The 17,792-nt window shown below is 46.2% G+C and overlaps 1 protein-coding gene across 2 annotated transcripts in view; it reads left to right on the top strand.

The window, feature by feature from the left end:
- LOC126203109 (peroxisomal biogenesis factor 19) overlaps window positions 1-17,792 on the top strand; it is an 89,681-nt gene that overhangs the window by 47,532 nt on the left and 24,357 nt on the right. For both annotated transcript variants that reach the window (XM_049937353.1, XM_049937352.1), the window contains exon 5: window positions 12,320-12,475. In XM_049937353.1, coding sequence (XP_049793310.1) covers window positions 12,320-12,475 — 156 coding nt within the window. The remainder of the gene's footprint in view (window positions 1-12,319; window positions 12,476-17,792) is intronic.

Here is a 17,792-nt window from a genome sequence, read left to right as displayed (position 1 = left end):
TCCTGCATTGGAGGCTAAGGTCAGGGCTTAGGATTGTGGTTCGCCTCCAATCTCTTGTGTCTGAAGTGGAGTCCTTGCCTTTACTACCTATACTCGAGGTCTATTCATGTACACCTCCATGGTGTACACCTAGGCCAAAGCTTTGCCTGGGCTTTCCACATGGTCCTAAGGACTCAGTTTAGCCCATGACTCCTTGCTGTCACTTCCTCTCGATTCTTGACATGTGCCAGAACCATGAAGTGGTATACCCCGATGGCTCGATGGCTGATGGTCATATTGGCTTTGCATATGTTCATGGAGGACATATTGAACAGCACTCCTTGCCAGATGGCTGCAGTATTTTCACTGCAGAACTGATGGCCATTTCTCGTTCATTTGAACGCACCTGCTCGTGCCCTGGCGAATCATTTCATCTCTGTACTGACTCCTGACTCCTTGAGCAGCCTATAAGCTATCGACCAGTGCTACCCCTGCCATCCTTTGGTAGTGACCATCTAGGAGTGCATCTATGCCCTGGAATGGTCTAGTCATTCTGTGGTGTTTTTGTGGAACCCAGGGCACGTTGGAATCCAAGGAAATGAACTTGCTGACAGGTTGACCAAACAGGGTACACGGAAACTGCTTCTGGAGATCGGCATCCCCGTAACTGACCTGCGATCATTATTACGCCGCAAGGTTTTTCAGCTTTGGGAGACGGAATGGTGTAATCTCAGTATGCACAACAATCTGCGTGCCATTAAGGAGACTATGAATGTGTGGACGCAGGGACACTAGTTCTCTGCATAGGCCACACGTGGCTAACACAGGGCTACCTCCTCCGTTGTGAGGACTCACCTTGGTGTCACTGTGGCTCACATATGACTATCATCCACATCTTGCTGGACTGCCCACTTTTATCCCCTCTGCGGCGGACTTTTAACCTTCCCAGTACTCTCCCTTCGGTGTTGGGTGACAATTCCTCAACAGCAGATTTAGTTTTACGCTTTATTTGTAAGGAGGGCTTTTATCATACCATCTAAGGGTGATCATTAAGCCTTCTCCCTGAGGCCGCCACCCTCCCTCCATTTTAACTCTGTCGCACTTTCTTTGCATTTCCCCCCTGCGGGTCCGGGGTAAGAATAGGCCCGAGGTATTCCTGCCTGTCGTAAGAGGCCTTCCATGTGATGGTCCCCCTTGGGGTTTGACCTCCATTTTTCAAAATTCTACAGAAGTACGAGCCTTCTGGGGAAGGACACCTTACGTGGTGTACCACTGGTCCTCAGTGCACTAAGACCTTGGCACTCAGCATTGTAACGGCGTTGTAACCATACCCACTATTCCTCAAATTGGGCCTAAACGCCTGATGGGTTGTACAAGTTACACCCATAGTGCGTCCCCATCTGCACCTACGATCATTATGGACTTCCCATGGCACCCGAAATCCAGCACGGTAGCCAGCCCGTTGTGGTGGGGTCGTCATGTACCCTCTAGGTTGTAGCCCCCTGACAACACAGGGATCGTACTGCCGATACCTGAGCTGCACCCTCCCCACGTTGGCCAAGGAGTAGATGCCTGTCTCCTTGGGGCATCAGGACTCCTGGCAATGGTTATCCTGCCAGGTGGCCCTTGCTGAGGCTGGGTGGCGCCCGTGGGGAGAGCCCCTGGTCGGAGTGGGTGGTATCGGGGCGGACGTTTCGCAGATGAAACGTCAACATGTATCAGGTCGCTCTGCGGCCGAGTCTTATAAAAAGAAAGGTACTGTCTCTGGTTCTGGTTCTCCTGCCCTTTCCCCCTTGGCCACTCCCTGGGAGGAAGGACAGGCCCGCCGGCTTGGGGCGAAGTACTTCCCCCACTATTTGGTCTGTTCTCGAACCGATGGGGGGACGTTCGCCACCTCCAAGCCCATGTTCTTTGTTCAGCACATCGAGGACATCTTCGGGGAAATCGAGGCACTTAGTAAAATGCGTTCGGGGTCCGTTCTTATAAAGACCACCTCCGCCACACAGTCGGCGGCGCCCCAGGTGTGCGACCGACTAGGGGACATCCCAGTGTCCATTGTCCCGCATCTGGCACTGAATAGGACGCAGGGGGTTATTTTTCATCGGGACCTCCTTCTGCAATCTGATGAGGAGCTCAGGGCCAACCTGGAGCGCCGAGGCGTGCATTTCGTCCGGCGAGTCCAGCGCGGCCCCAAAGACAGTCACATCGACACCGGGGCCTTTATCCTCGCCTTCGAGGGGGACGTTCTCCCGGAGAAGGTAAAGGTGATGTGCTACCGGTGCGACGTGCGACCTTACGTCCTGCCTCCTATGCGCTGTTTTCGGCGTTTGCGCTTTGAGCACATGTCGTCACGGTGTGAGGCTGAGCCCCTTTGTGGCGATTGTGGACGTCCTCTTCGTGAGGAACATAGATGCACCCCACCACCTCGGTGCGTTAATTGTCCTGGCATCCACTCGCCTAGATTCTTAGACTGCCCCTCGTATCAGAAGGAGAAGAAGATTCAAGAACTCAAAACTTTGGATTGTCTCTCTTATTCTGAGGCCAGGAAGAAGTATGACCGCCTCCATCCCGTGACGTTGACCACTTCGTTTGCCTCAGTCGTGTCCACTCCTTCCACAGTATCCTCACCCCTATCCTGTCCCCCCTCCACCTCCTCCCCCCATCCGGGGTCTGTGCCTCCGCCTCCCAAATCCCTCCCTTCCAAATCCTCCTCCCCCGTGGCCCCCGCCCCCTCTGCCCCAGGGGCCACCCTTCCTCCCCCCCCATCCCCCCCCCCACCCGCCTGAGAAGCGATCCTCTTCTCAGGCATCCATCGGGGAAACGTTCCGGACCCCAACTTCCGAGGTCCGGCGTTCCAAAACGGACCCCGGCCGTCCTCAGTTTCGCCGGGACGCTCTGCTGCCAGGCGCTCCGCTGGCCTCTCGTCAGCAAATGATGCTGCCCCTCCTACACAACCCGGGACAGCGGCCGCAGCTGGCGACGACTCGATGGAACAGGATCCGCCTCCCGCCGGTTGTAGTGTTGTTCCCTCGAAACCTGGCCCTCCGCGGCCGTCGAGGTGACCAGCTCTTCCCCCGTCTCGTTCCCCCTCTTTTTTGACTAGCGATGGCCTTGTTACATTGGAACATACGAGGTATTCGATCTAATCGGGAGGAATTACAACTGCTCCTCCGCCTGCACTGTCCGCTCGTCCTTGGTCTCCAGGAAACCAAGTTGCGCCCAACTGACCGTATTGCCTTTACCCACTATACCTCGGAGCGGTATGACCTCACCCCTGTGGACTGTATCCCAGCTCATGGTGGGGTCATGTTGCTCGTTCGGGACGATGTCTATTACCATCCCATCCCATTGACCACCCCACTCCAAGCAATAGCTGTCCGTATTACTCTTTCTGCTTTTACTTTCTCAGTTTGTACCATCTACACTCCATCGTCATCCGCAGTTAGTCGGGCTGACATGATGCACCTGATTGTTCAGCTTCCTCCGCCGTTTTTATTGTTTGGCGACTTAAATGCCCATCATCCCCTTTGGGGCTCTCCTGCATCCTGTCAAAGAGGCTCACTCTTGGCGGATGTCTTCAACCATCTCAATCTTGTCTGCCTCAATACTGGCGCCCCGACTTTCCTCTCGGACTCTACTAATACCTACTCCCACTTGGACCTCTCGATCTGTTCTACCACTCTTGCCCGTCGGTTCGAGTGGTACGTCCTTTCTGACACCTATTCGAGTGACCACTTCCCCTGTGTCGTTCGTCTCCTGCACCACACCCCATCCCCACGTCCTTCGAGCTGGAACATACCGAAAGCTGACAGGGGACTTTACTCCTCCCTGGCGACCTTTCCGGACCACGATTTTCTCAGTTGTGACAGTCAGGTCGAATACCTCACAGCTGTTATCGTCAATGCTGCCAAACGTTCCATTCCTCATACTACCTCTTCACGTCGTGTTTCTGTCCCCTGGTGGAATGAGGCTTGTAGAGATGCTATCCGTGCTCGACGACGTGCTTTACGCACCTTTCGCCGCCATCCTACGTTGGCGAATTGTATTGGATACAAACGACTCCGAGCACAATGCCGTAGAGTCATCAGACAGCAAAAAAGCTTGTTGGACCTCTTTCACCAGCTCCTTTAACAGTTTTACTCCCTCTTCTGTCGTTTGGGGTGGCCTGTGCCGGCTGTCGGGCATTAAGACCCACTCCTCGGTACCTGGCCTGACCTCAGGTAATGAGGTCCTTGTTGATCCTGTGGCTGTCTCCAACGCCTTCAGACGGTTTTTCGCGGAGGTTTCAAGCTCCGCCCATTACCACCCTGCCTTCCTTCCCAGGAAAGAGGCAGAAGAGGCTCGGCGACCTTCCTTCCACTCGCTGAATCTGGAAACTTATAATGCCCCCTTTACTATGTGGGAACTCGAACGTGCGCTTGCACTGTCCCAGTCCTCTGCTCCGGGGCCAGATGCCATTCACGTTCAGATGCTGGCACACCTTTCTCCGGCGGGCAAAAGCTTCCTTCTTCGTACCTACAATCGCGTCTGGACCGAAGGTCAGGATCCCATGCGTTGGCGTGACGCCGTCGTTGTTCCTATACCCAAACCCGGGAAGGATAGACACCTTCCTTCTAGTTACCGCCCCATTTCTCTTACAAGGTGTGTCTGTAAGGTGATGGAGCGCATGGTTAATGCTCGGTTAGTCTGGATTCTTGAATCTCGACGGCTACTTACCAATGTCCAATGCAGCTTTCGTCGCCGCCGCTCCGCTGTTGACCACCTTGTGACCTTGTCGACATTCATCATGAACAACTTTTTGCGAAGGCGCCAAACGGTAGCCGTGTTCTTAGATTTGGAGAAGGCTTATGATACCTGTTTGAGAGGAGGTATCCTCCGCACTATGCACAGGTGGGGCCTACGCGGTCGCCTGCCCCTTTTTATTGATTCCTTTTTAACGGATCGAAAGTTTAGGGTACGTGTGGGTTCCGTATTGTCCGACGTCTTCCTCCAGGAGAACGGAGTGCCTCAGGGCTCCGTCTTGAGCGTAGCCCTTTTTGCCATTGCGATCAATCCAATTATGGATTGCATTCCACCTAATGTCTCAGGCTCTCTCTTTGTCGATGACTTCGCGATCTACTGCAGTGCCCAGAGAACATGCCTCCTGGAGCGCTGCCTTCAGCGTTGTCTAGACAGCCTATACTCATGGAGCGTGGCAAATGGCTTCCGGTTCTCTGAAGAGAAGACGGTTTGTATCAACTTTTGGCGATATAAAGCGTTCCTTCCGCCATCCTTACATCTCGGTCCCGTTGTTCTCCCATTCGTGGAAACAACTAAGTTTCTAGGGCTCACATTGGACAGGAAACTTTGTTGGTCTCCACATGTCTCTTATTTGGCGGCCCGTTGTACACGTTCCCTTAATGTCCTCAGAGTTCTTAGTGGTTCATCTTGGGGAGCGGATCGCACTGTCCTGCTTCGCTTGTATCGGTCCATAGTCCGATCCAAGCTGGATTATGGGAGCTTCGTCTACTCGTCTGCTCGGCCATCCCTCTTATGCCGTCTCAACTCCATCCACCATCGGGGGTTACGTCTTGCGACCGGAGCCTTGTACACTAGTCCCGTCGAGAGTCTTTATGCTGAAGCTGCCGAATTACCATTGACCTACCGGCGCGACGTACTGCTGTGTCGGTATGCCTGCCGGCTGTTGTCAATGACCGACCACCTTATCAGTCCTTCTTCGCCGATTCTCTCGACCGTCAGTACGGGTTGTATGTGTCTGCCCTGCTGCCCCCTGGAGTCCGCTTCCGTTGCCTGCTTCGACAATTGGATTTTGCCCTCCCTACCACCTTCAGAGAGGGTGAGAGCCCGACACCACCTTGGCTCCAGGCTCCGGTTCATATTTATCTCGACCTCAGCTCACTCCCGAAGGAGGGTACTCCGGCTGCAGTGTATTGCTCACGCTTTGTCGAACTTGGTACTCGACTTGCCGGTCACACCTTTATTTACACCAATGGCTCCAAAACTGACGATGGTGTCGGCTGTGCCTTTGTCGTCGGGGCCGCCACCTTTAAATACCAGCTCCTCGACCAATGTTCCAGCTTTACGGCCGAGCTTTTTGCTCTCCATCAGGCTGTTCAGTCTGCCCGCCGCCACCACCATTCATCGTATGTACTCTGCTCTGATTCCCTCAGTGCTCTTCAGAGCCTTGGAGCTCCCTATCCGGTCCATCCCTTGGTGCAACGGATCCAGCAGTCCCTCCATTCTTTCGCTGATAATGGTTCTCCTGTCAGCTTTGTGTGGGTTCCCGGACATGTAGGAGTGCCTGGGAATGAGGCTGCAGATGCTGCAGCCAAGGCTGCAGTCCTCCTGCCTCGGCCAGCCTCCCATTGTGTCCCGGCATCTGACGTTCGTGGGGTTGTTTGTAAGAGGCTTGTGTCGTTGTGGTGGGATGCTTGGCCATCCCTCCAAGGAAACAAGCTCCGGGCAGTAAAACCGCTCCCAACTGGTTGGACATCCTCCTCCTGACCATCTCGGCGAGAAGAGGTCCTTCTGACCAGGTTGCGGATTGGGCATTGCCGGTTTAGCCACCGCTACCTGCTCTCCGGTGATCCAGCCCCGCAGTGCCCTTGTGGTCAAGCATTAACAGTGCGCCATGTTTTATAAATCTTTGCATTTGTTTGTCTTGGTGGTCATCTTTTCCCTACATGTGTTCATCTCGCATTGTCTTTCTGGGGTGGACATTGTAATGTGTTGCGGAGTGGCTGGCTCATCCTCTTTTTATTATTGTGATCAGCCAGCACAGACTCTCTGCTCTATGGTTTTAATACCTCCTCCTTTCCTTGTGGTGTATGTTTTCCCTATTTTTTGTTCGTTCCATTTGTTTTCTTTTTAGGTGTGGTTCCCCATACCTTTTCCCCCTTTTACTTTCTCAAACATACTTTGGGTGTTTTCGTACCTTGAGCCTTACTTGCGTCAGGAAAAAGGGACTGATGACCCTTTAGTTTGGTCCCTTTATACCCCAAACCAACCAATCTTGTGGTATATACTGGTTTCTTATTACAACCGGGTGTCGGCCAAAGTTGCTTCCGGCTGAACACTTCCAACACAAACCAGACATCTTGATTTTTTGCATTGAAATTGTTAATAATATGGGGTGTATCATAATTAAATAATTAATGGCACAATTTGTTACAGTTGAAAGTATGTGAGACTAAGGAAAAAAGTTTTAGTAAACATTGGGTTCTGAAACACGTACTTTAAGAACTGTGAGCACTTCTTCATCCTTGATACTGCGAAACAAATATCTTCTATTGCAAGCTCTTTGCTCTCCATATTTTGGGAGAAGGCAGTATGGACCAAAACAAATGCAGTAAACACAGGCTCTAAAGTACATATACCTTAAGAGCTATGAGCACTTTATCAGTAGAGATATGTGTTTCATCAGTAGAAAAGATGAACAAGTGCTCATAGCTCTTAAGGTATGCACTTTGGAGCCCATGTTTACTATTCGTTTTTTCTTGTTTACCCCATACTACTTCCTCCCAAAGTGTGGAAAGCAAAGAGCTTGGAACAGAAGAGATTTGTTTCACTGTATCAAAGATGAAGTAGTGTTCATAGCTCTAAGCATTTTAGTATGTTTACTTAGACTTGTATTGCTTCAAGTACTGTGTACTTTCAACTGTGTGTGTTAATGCCATTAATGGTGATACACCCTGCATAATCAATTCTTGGAGACTCTTTAACTGCTATCTTGGCATGTTAATGCCCAACCCCAGAGTGGCAGTTGGATGAGGGCTACAGCAATTTGGTTGGAAACGCTGCAACATCTTGCGCACCTCTTTGGTGACCTGAAGGAAGATGTGTGTGAACGTTGGTTTCAGTTAGACAAGGAAATTCAAGAGTGGGTGCAGTTGTGGTCTGTCAGCGGCTGACTGTTTCGTAGGAAACGGGCATGGATCATGTCCTTTTCCAGTGGAATAAATGTCTTACCATGTGTGGCTACTTTTGAATATAACCATTCCATGGTTCCATCATGACAGATGTTCAGTTTTTATTTGACTTCCCCTTTTATGACATGGTGTAGTGTTACATGGGTTATTCATGAGAATGGCCTATATTCCACCAAGGTACCCACACTGTCGAAAGGGATTTTGTCTCTTATAAACATTTTTTCTAGTGGAGAAATACGCTGTGCATGCCTCCATCTGTGATCTGTGCAGATTGTACCTGCGGTGATGTAACACATCAGGGGTGAGGCATGGAGTGGTGAGTGTGGAGCACTACTTGGACATGGCCATTCATGCCTTGGTGATGCCCCTTGAAGATGTTGTGCACACCTCAGAGGAAACGAACATACTTCAATGTAAACACTCAAGACAAATGAAGATTGTAAACCCTATATCTTTAGCAGAGTTCAGTTGGTTGGACATACTGTTTGACCTATTTAAATTTATGAGTTGCTGATATTTGGATCTGTCTTCACAGTTGATGTACATAGTTGAAACAATACAGAAGATTATCATTGAAGATAGTGTAAAGTAGTGATACACTTTCTTAAAGCATCACACTGCCTGGAGACAAAGGCTGGAGGAGAAAGCTTGTGCACGGCTGTGGTATTGGGGAGTCTGACCACGAGAACAAAACAAAAAGGTGACTGTAGTGAAAGAAGAATAATCAGAGACAACTTAAACCATATCACACTGACAAATCCTTACTCGTGGTGTTACAGCCGACACACACACACACACACACACACACACACACACACACACACACACACACGAAAAGGAAACACCACAACAGCTGCTTTCACAGGTGGCCTGGCATCTGATAGAGTACGGTATGCCTGTGGCAGGACTTGAATAGGAAATGCTGAGTGGGTGGATTGCGCAGGTCTTACATCTGGCTCTTCCACAGAGGTGTGATCCCTGTGTCAAGGGTCTGGGACTGGGAGTGGCATAAGGATGGACTAGGATGTTGTGGAGGTTGGGTGGGCAATGGAACACCAGTCTAGGAGGGGTGGGAAGGATCTTCGATAGAATGTTCCTAATTTCAATGCATGATGATAGTTAATCAGGACCCTGATGGAGCCTGTGGTTCAGTTGTTCCAGTGTGGGATAGTATTGGGTGACACTCTTTTATAGCTTAAAAACTATAAATTTAATGTTATATACATTTATCATGCATCATTTAGTAAGTAAATTTCTTCAGCTTTCTATTGCTATTCCTTGTTTTTCTCTAAAGTAAATAGTTTGTATACAAATAATGATTTTGTCCAAGTGAACACTACTTTACGGCATGTCTTTACTAATGTAAACAATTAAAACCAAGTACCTTCATACCACCCTGTCTATGTCTACTTAGTAATACTGTCACTATTTTTAATGTTTTATTTTTTTGTGTGAAAAGTGAAAATTCAAGTTTTTGTGGGCAGTATGCACATTGTGGCCAATAATTCAAAATAAATCACGTTTATAAAAAAAAGTCTATTATGATAGTCTGATAATGCTCAATGAGACCTATCTGTAGACACTTATTTTGTGAAAAATCACTTAAGGTGTTGTCAAGACCTTAATTTTCAAAGTTCATGTTATATGTTGTTGTGGTCTTCAGTCCAGAGACTGGTTTGATGCAGCTCTCCATGCTACTCTATCCTGTGCAAGCTTCATCATCTCCTAGTAACTACTGCACCCTACATCCTTCTGAATCTGCTTAATGTATTCATCTCTTGGTCTCCCTCTATGATTTTTACCCTCCACACTGCCCTCTAATACTATCTTGGTGGTCCCTTGATGCCTCAGAACATGCCTACCAACCAATCCTGTCTTCTAGACAAACATTTAATATGAAAAAAATTAAAAACTACTCTTTGGACAAAGGGCGTGTCTTGATGCACAACCTCTTCTGATTTTTCTCTTTGTAACCATGTTACTGGCTTCTTTGTTGGGTTCACTTTTTCACTTTTTGTTGGTTTTAATCTCATTTTATTTTTTTTATGCTTAACTAAGCCATGATGGTTACTCCTCCTGGTTTCAAGCCAACAGCCAGATGCCTGGGTTTTCCCCAACATGTGGCCAGAGCATGGCTTTATGTGCTAGCCGCGGTCCTGTGGTCTTGGTAATTCTCGTAGTCAGGTCAGCTTGTTTGCCAATTACTGCAGGTAAAAGGGTCCCACCATCTATTGAGGCCAATGCGAGACTGGTGCAGCTACTGGGCTCTGCCTGGCTCAGACGCCACCCCTTCTCAGCTGCCAAAACACTTGCGCAGGCTTGGCAGCGCATGTCTCTTGCCACAACAGAAGGCATGTGCACAGCTGCGCCTGTTTTTAAAGTTCCAAGTCACAAGTACAGAGTTGTATCCTCTCAGATTGTATTTTATTTTATAAACAAACTTTGTTTATACAACTTCACTCAAACGAGATATGTTATATCTTTGGACTTGGCAAATTCAGGAATGTTGAGGACCCCAGAATGCACAACAACAGATATTGTGTTCTCAAAACTTGTATCTGCATCATCCATGTCCTTCATTGTAGTGTCTACTTAAAGATCCATTTGGCTGCCTAAATTGATATGTCTCCAGGAACCTCATTATGGCTCGGTTACTTTTTTATCTTCATCCCCCACCCTTCTCTCTCTCTCCCTCTCCCTCTCCCCTCCCACCTTCCCATTTTCCTCTTAGTTCTGAGATACACTTCTCATCTATCTTCCCCATAAGTGATTTGTATTTCTCTATCTCTACCTTCTGCCAGTGCTGAACTGAAGCTATCACAGTCATCATTTGTGGTCTCCTCACTTCTTGATGGTTCCCCCTCTATCTTTGTATTCCCTTGTTCTCCCAGCAGGTGGTCCTTCCTCTTGGAATGATGTAAATATTCCCCAACCAGTCCCTTTTTCCTCCGTGAAGAAGGAGCATTTAATCTGGAAAAGTTGGGATTAGTATTTTCTACCTTTAATGACAATATTATGAAAGGTAGATTGTTATAAACCATAGAGAGGAGATGTTGAGTCGCAGGCAGGTGCAACAAAAAGACTGCCATACATGTGAGCTTTCGGCCAAAAGGCCATGTATTCATACAAGCAGAACTCCACACACATGACCACTTTCTCTGGCTACCAAGGCCTAAAGTCTTAATATTGTCATTAATCCAACTTGGATTTTCCATTGTTTTATTTTGTACCTTTCATTTTTGTGTTTGCAGTACTAGGAATTTTACTTAATGCTGGTAAGTACTAACCAGACATTCTGTTTCCTTGTGATTTAAACTGTAGCATGTGAGTGCCCTATTTAGGAAATCTCAGATGTAGCATGTGAGTGCCCTATTTAGGAAATTTAGGAAATCTCAGATGTACTCGGACCTCACTTAACAGGTGAAAGGGTATTACGTAAAATCTTTCTTGTTTTTCATTCTCAGGCCATTAGAATTTCACCTGTTCATTTCATTGTTCCTATTGTAATCTGAGATTGTACTGTAAATGATGAAGGAAGCAAACATCAGTCCCACTATTATTTCAGGGCTGCAGCCAATGGTAGCATTTTGAGATTTTACATACAGCAGCATATTAAAGATAATCTCATTATTGTTGTTGAAATTTCTGATAAGTATGGATAATATTAACAAATATTTAACTTATTATTATAGCAAATCAAAATTTAATCCAGAACACTAAAATTATGAGAAATAATTGTTTGCCAATGCTTACCATCAGGATGCAGAATGTTTAGTACTGCCAATAGATACAGCAAAAAATAAAAGTGACAACATTGTCCTAGCTTTCAAAACTGTTGAGTTCCTTCCTCATAGAGGAGTGACGGATAGGTTGGGTGAGGTTAAAACTGAAGAGCAGGTCACTCAGTGCCCAGGGTGAGGGGGACTCACTTATAGTCTGAGTGACCTGCCCTCCCTTCTCAAACTTTGCCAAACAATTCCCCTCTCCTCCCACTGAGAAAAGTGATGCAGTGGTTAGCACACTGGACTCACATTTGGGAGAACAACAGTTCAAATTTGTGTCCTGCCATCCAGGTTCAGGATTTCCAAGATTTCCCTCAAATCGCTCCAAGCAAATGCCAGGATGTTTCCTCTGAAAGGGCATGGCTGGCTTCCTTCTCCATTCATGGAACATGGTGAACTTTTGCACAATCTCTAATGGACTCAATGTCGATGGGACATTAAAGCCAATCTTCCTTCCTTACCCCTCTCTCAAAGGAAGGAACTCAGTTCTGAAAGCTAGGACAGTCTCGTCACTTTTATATGTGTCTGTTGGCAGGACTAAACATTTTGCTTTCTGAAGGTAAATACAGCATCATATTTTAAACTTTGTTATCTGACATGTGCAAACTTCTTCCTTTATGTTGATTCCAGAATGAATTCTCCGATGAGCAGATGGCAAATCTGTTGGGTGGACTTGGCCTGGGAGAAGGTGGAGACAATGACTTCCTTAAATTCATGCAAACAATGATGCAGTCCCTTCTGTCAAAAGAAATATTATACCCTACAATGAAGGACATTGTCGACAAGGTAAATGTAATGTTCAGTAGTTTTGGATGTTACTGTTTGACACTGTGTAACTATTCATTTGATCCTATTAGCTGTGACCGTACCAGCCAACTTGTCTAAAAGATGTCACAGTGTTAAAATAAGATTTGTAGAGTTCGTATCTTCATGTCATTCCGTAGTGTCAGGACAATGTAGTGTGTGCCTATTTGTGCTTGGAAGAAGAATGCAGTTGCATAAACTGAACTACTATGCTCAAGTTCTTGTGGCCCCTCCTTCCTTCCTTCCTTCCTTCCTTCCTTCCTCCCCCTCCCCCTCCCCCTCGTCATCTCCTTTCCTGTTTCGTGTGCTATCTGATCATCTTTACGCATCCATTGTTGGTATTGCATGCAGGATTTTGCAGTAGTGTGTGGATTACACATTCAGTTTCAATACAATTATTCTAGTTTCCAATTAATTATTCACATATTACACCATCCTCATAGTCCAGTCAATGAAGGGAAAATGGGGGAAATAATTTGGGTCATTGCAAATTTTTTTATACAGAGTTATGTGCCATCGACCTGTTTTGGGTGCCTGTTGAGTCTCATGGAAGTTAATCTTAGCCATTGTTTCTCCTATGATTATGTGACATAACAATTATTTAATAAAAGTACGCATATGGTTGAATTTACTTTGTCGTACACTTCAAATGCAAATTTCCGCCACAATGCACCCGTTGACTCGAGTCAACCAGTGCATAGCCAGAAAATTTGAAAATGAATCTTTGCAGGAAGAGATAAACGGGAACTTCTTCATTTGGGTCTTGAACATACGCGTGGAGCACTCTACCTCTAAGTTACAAGCAGAGTGAAATGCAGCAGTCAGATGCTGCATACCGATGTAAATGTCAAAGCCCTCAAACTCCTGTAACACAAACAACCAACTGTTATCAGACATGAGCATCATGAAGGAAGCAAAAATGACTGACAACATGCAAACAATGGTAGTCGATGATATGGAAGACAACTTGACACAATACAGGAAATTTGATAAGGCACTGAACATTAACAGCCACATGCTGCCCAAAAATAGACCAGTGAAATCAACGTGCACCATGTCCAGAGGGTGGTCCAGGATTGGCCAAGGGGAAAACTGGTGTGGTGGCACAGCCTGGTTCTGCACACAAGCCCTGCAAGCCCACACCAGATGGTCAGTGTTGTAGTTGATTGCCTTCCAGTAGACATGACATCGTGTCAACAGCTTCATACAAGTCATACCTCAGTGTGATGCAAGCAGCAGCTGAAGTATTTGAGGATACAATGCTGGGGGTGACCACCGACAGCTTTGCTTGTCCATGGCAAGCAAGAGGAATGCCAAATAAGATCCACGCCCAAAGACGTGTGCTGTAATGAACCTATCTGGACAGCTGAATGATTTTCCCAAAAAGTGGGTTGCCAGCTGTGGAGGTCACACCCGCACACACTATCAACAGAAAATACAACAAAATGTGCTGCAAGGTTTTGTTCAAGATGAACACGAGAGCCTCTTGTGGACTGAACTCTGGATCCCCCCACCCCCCCCACCCCCCCCCCACCCCTCCCGGCAGCCATTATAGTGCATCAGCACTAGTGTGCCGGGTGGTGAAATGGTAATGAATGTCATGGCACTAATTACTGAGAAAGACGGCTCACGCTGCAATTGGTGGGCAGTCCTCTCTGTTAGCTTGGAATAATGACCAAATAAGGAACGAGCGGCTTGGTCAGTAATGAGGCGGAACCTAGTCCCATACAAAAAAAGTGTATCTTTGTAATTGTGAAAACAGTCATCAGCAATCCGTCTCCACCTGTGGAAAATTGCACTGCACCATGGAAAGTGTCTTTTATGCATAAGTGATACAGGTTCTGATGGGACAGAACTGCACCAATGCCATCCTGAATTGTCACAGGCCAGGGATAAAGATTTGCCCAGTGGAAAAGAAGTCAAACAGAGAGCAGAGTACATACACTTCTTGAGGGACGGAAAAGCCCATTGACAGTCCACAGAGCAGACAAACTTTACACCCTGTTGGTGAAGCTGGTTGAGTGAATGGGAGATGTGTTCGGCCTGGGGATTGAACTTAGCATAAGATGGAAATCTTGCCCAAAGAAGACTGGAACTGCTTTAGGTTCTTGAGTGCTGCAGGTTGACAATGGCTTAGATGTGGTCATCCCTAAGGAGGGGCTATCTTTGCTAAGCATGTCCCAAAAAATGCACCATTGGAGAGAGAAACACTGCACTTTTTGAGATTGCAATGAAAGCCATTCTCTGGAAGGCATTGGAAAACCCTCTGTAGGTTTTGTAAATGCTCCTTTCTTGTAGAGCTCATAACACAATTGTCCGTTGCATCAATAATGGGGAATGTCTGGAATCAGCTGTTCCAGATATTGTTGATAAATTCTCAGCACAGACGAGATTGCAAAAGGAAAGCGATTAAACTGTTAAAGCCCAAAGATGGTGTTGGGTACCAAGAAAGTTGGAGAAGCTGTGTCCAACAGCAACTGCAGGTATGCAGCACAAAAGTCAAATGCATGAAAAATACTGGTCCCTGTAAAACTTCACCAACAACTCCTCCGGCCTTGGAGTTTGATACATTTCTGTGACACATTATGCATTGACTATCTGTTTAAAATCGCCTAAAGGCACACGGTGCTGCTGAGCTTCTGAATCGCCACCAAAGCAGTGCTCCACTGACTCAACAAATAAGAGATAAGACACCCTGGTCCTGCTAGCTTTGCAACTTGGCCTTTACCTCGTTACACATGGAGAAAGGAATGGAGTAGGGCCACAAAATTTACACACCACTGACAGCTTAAGAAAAACTTGTGTCTCAAAATATTCTGCTCACCTTTCTTCAAGTGGTTTTATGACTGCACTAAGGAGTCAGAACCTTGAAAAAGTACTGGCTGAGACGTTGAATGTACTTCACCAATTATCTTAAAGTCCAAAACAGCAAAAGCTTCTAATCCAAAAATATTTTGCAACAGGGAATTGACCATTAACAATGTAAGTTGATGTTCCATCTTCTTATAACTCGCTGAGATGAAGAATTGCCCACTCAAAGTATACACTGTTTACTGTACAACACAGCCTGACATCGTGGCTTACATACATATCTAAAAGAACAGACACTGTTGATGATACACAGCTGTACAAAATATTTCAAAATTAATCTGATGACTGTGAATCTCATGACTTCAACTGTATTAGGGACTTGAAGTGTGTGAGAAAAGTAGTAAGAATGATTTTTTATCTACTAAAAATTTTATTTTTTCAAAGTAATACCCTTGGGCATGTATTCACCGGCAGCATTGCTGTTCCCAGCCTTGGTAGCAGCACTGAAAGGCGCCAACTGATAGGGCCTCCAACATGTCAATTAAATTATTATGAATAGTCTCCGAAGTTCCAAAATGACGTCCTTTTAAGATGTTTTTCAATTTCAGGAAAAGAAAAAAAGTCACAAGGACTCAGATCAGGTGAATAGAGGGCTGTGGAGCAACAGGAATGCCTTTTGAGGTCAGAAATTTCGTGATGGAAACGGCCATGTGACATGAGGTGTTGTCATGATGCAGCATCCACTTGTCTGTGATGTTCAGTCTCACTTGATTCACCCTTTTCCTTAGCCTTTTAAGGGCATCTTTGTAAAACACATGGTTGACAGTTCGTCCTGGAGGAACAAATTCCATGTGCACGATATCCCTACTGTCAAAAAAGCAAATCAGCAATGTTTTGATCTTTGATTTGCTCATTTGAGCTTTTTTCACTTGAGGAGATGTCTCACTGTTCCGTTCCTCACTTTGCCTCAGGATTGCACTCGTAAATCCAGGATTCGTGACTTGTGATCACACAACTGAGAACCATCCACAGTCATTGGCAATACTCTCAAGATTATCAGTGCACATGTTTCTTTGATTGTCCTTCTGCTCAGTTGTGAGGTTTTTCAGTACTATTTTGGCACAAACCTTTCGCATGTGTAAACCTTTGGTCAAAATTTGATGTATGGTGAAAGTGGTTAAGTTTAATAGATCATCCGCCATCCTTATTGTTAAATGTCGGTTCGATGTTACAAGAGCATGCCCACATTCAACATTTTCATCAGTTTTTGAAGCGAGTTTCATCTTCACTGTGTTTTCGGCCCTCCAAAAATGATTTGTGCCAGCGAAAAACTTGTACTCTTGATAAGAAATTTTCCCCATAGGCCCGTTTTAACTTTTCAAAGATCACACTCGTAGATTCTCCCCATTTAACATCAAACTTTGGGTCATAACCTTGCTCTAAATTCCATTGTTCCATTTTCATAACACACAACAAAAACACATCTTCCCTGATGGCACTGTCAGACGACATGTGATCGCTGTACGGGGCTGAAACTTGGATTCAGCATCTGGAAGGGATGAACACGCTGGTCTATTCAGGTTGAACAACAGAGTGTTTCCAAATTACATATAATGTTGTCAGTTCCATTACTTTTCTCACACACCTCATAGATCTACTAACCAATTGTGACATATGAAAATTTGTGTGAAACTGGGACTTGAACCCAGATTTCTTGGGAACATATGGAAGTTTGAGTCAGTTCAGGGAGCAAGCACAGATAGACAATTTAATTATGCCAACCACTTGCGGTAAATGGAAAATCCAGGTTTGGATACCGGTGGTGGGCAGTCTTTGCTTAATCTGGCTAATGGATGTGACCTCACCCAACCAGAAGGTTTACAGAGGTGAGCGTTTCCCACAGGATGGCTGGCATTTCCTAGTATCCTTTAGGAACAAATTACTGAAATTGTCGGCAAGCAGCAGCACTTTGCAGTAGTACTATGAGCACTGGGCAGGAAATGACCAATAGCAGCCCCTACTTTCAGCTCTCGAGGCTGATTGGCTGAAAAGTCTGTGTGTGAAAAAATGTTGTGTAGCTGTGAGCAGCTAACGAAATGGTGGAGTCAGTTGGTGGTCGTGGTAGGGTGCATGAGCCGAGTCTGGCACTCTGGGGCAGAGGTGGCATGGAGGCGTATTGCGGAAGTTTGTAGTCAGGAGTCACTAATGTTGTTCTTTAGGTGTGGAAAGTTCAGAAAGTGTTAAAAATAGCATCCCCTTGCACGGGCATAGGAAACATTTTGGTTTATTGCATGTTTTCAAGGTGAGTGTTGCTGCTTAGTGAGTGTACATGGACTGTTTAAGAAGAGGCCACCTAATGGAGCTTGTAGCAGCTGGCTAGTTGGTGTTGTCTAATGGACAAAGTGGACTTGGTGAGGATTATTAGAAAATAATAAATTATGTTTTGCTGCAATATAAGTTATGAAGCTTGTTCTTTTGTGTGTTCTTA

Source organism: Schistocerca nitens, chromosome 9, assembly GCF_023898315.1.
Source record: "Schistocerca nitens isolate TAMUIC-IGC-003100 chromosome 9, iqSchNite1.1, whole genome shotgun sequence".
Lineage (NCBI taxonomy): Eukaryota > Metazoa > Arthropoda > Insecta > Orthoptera > Acrididae > Schistocerca > Schistocerca nitens.
The sequence above is the reverse complement of the archived record's forward strand: the minus strand, read 5'-3'. Positions and strand labels throughout refer to the sequence as shown.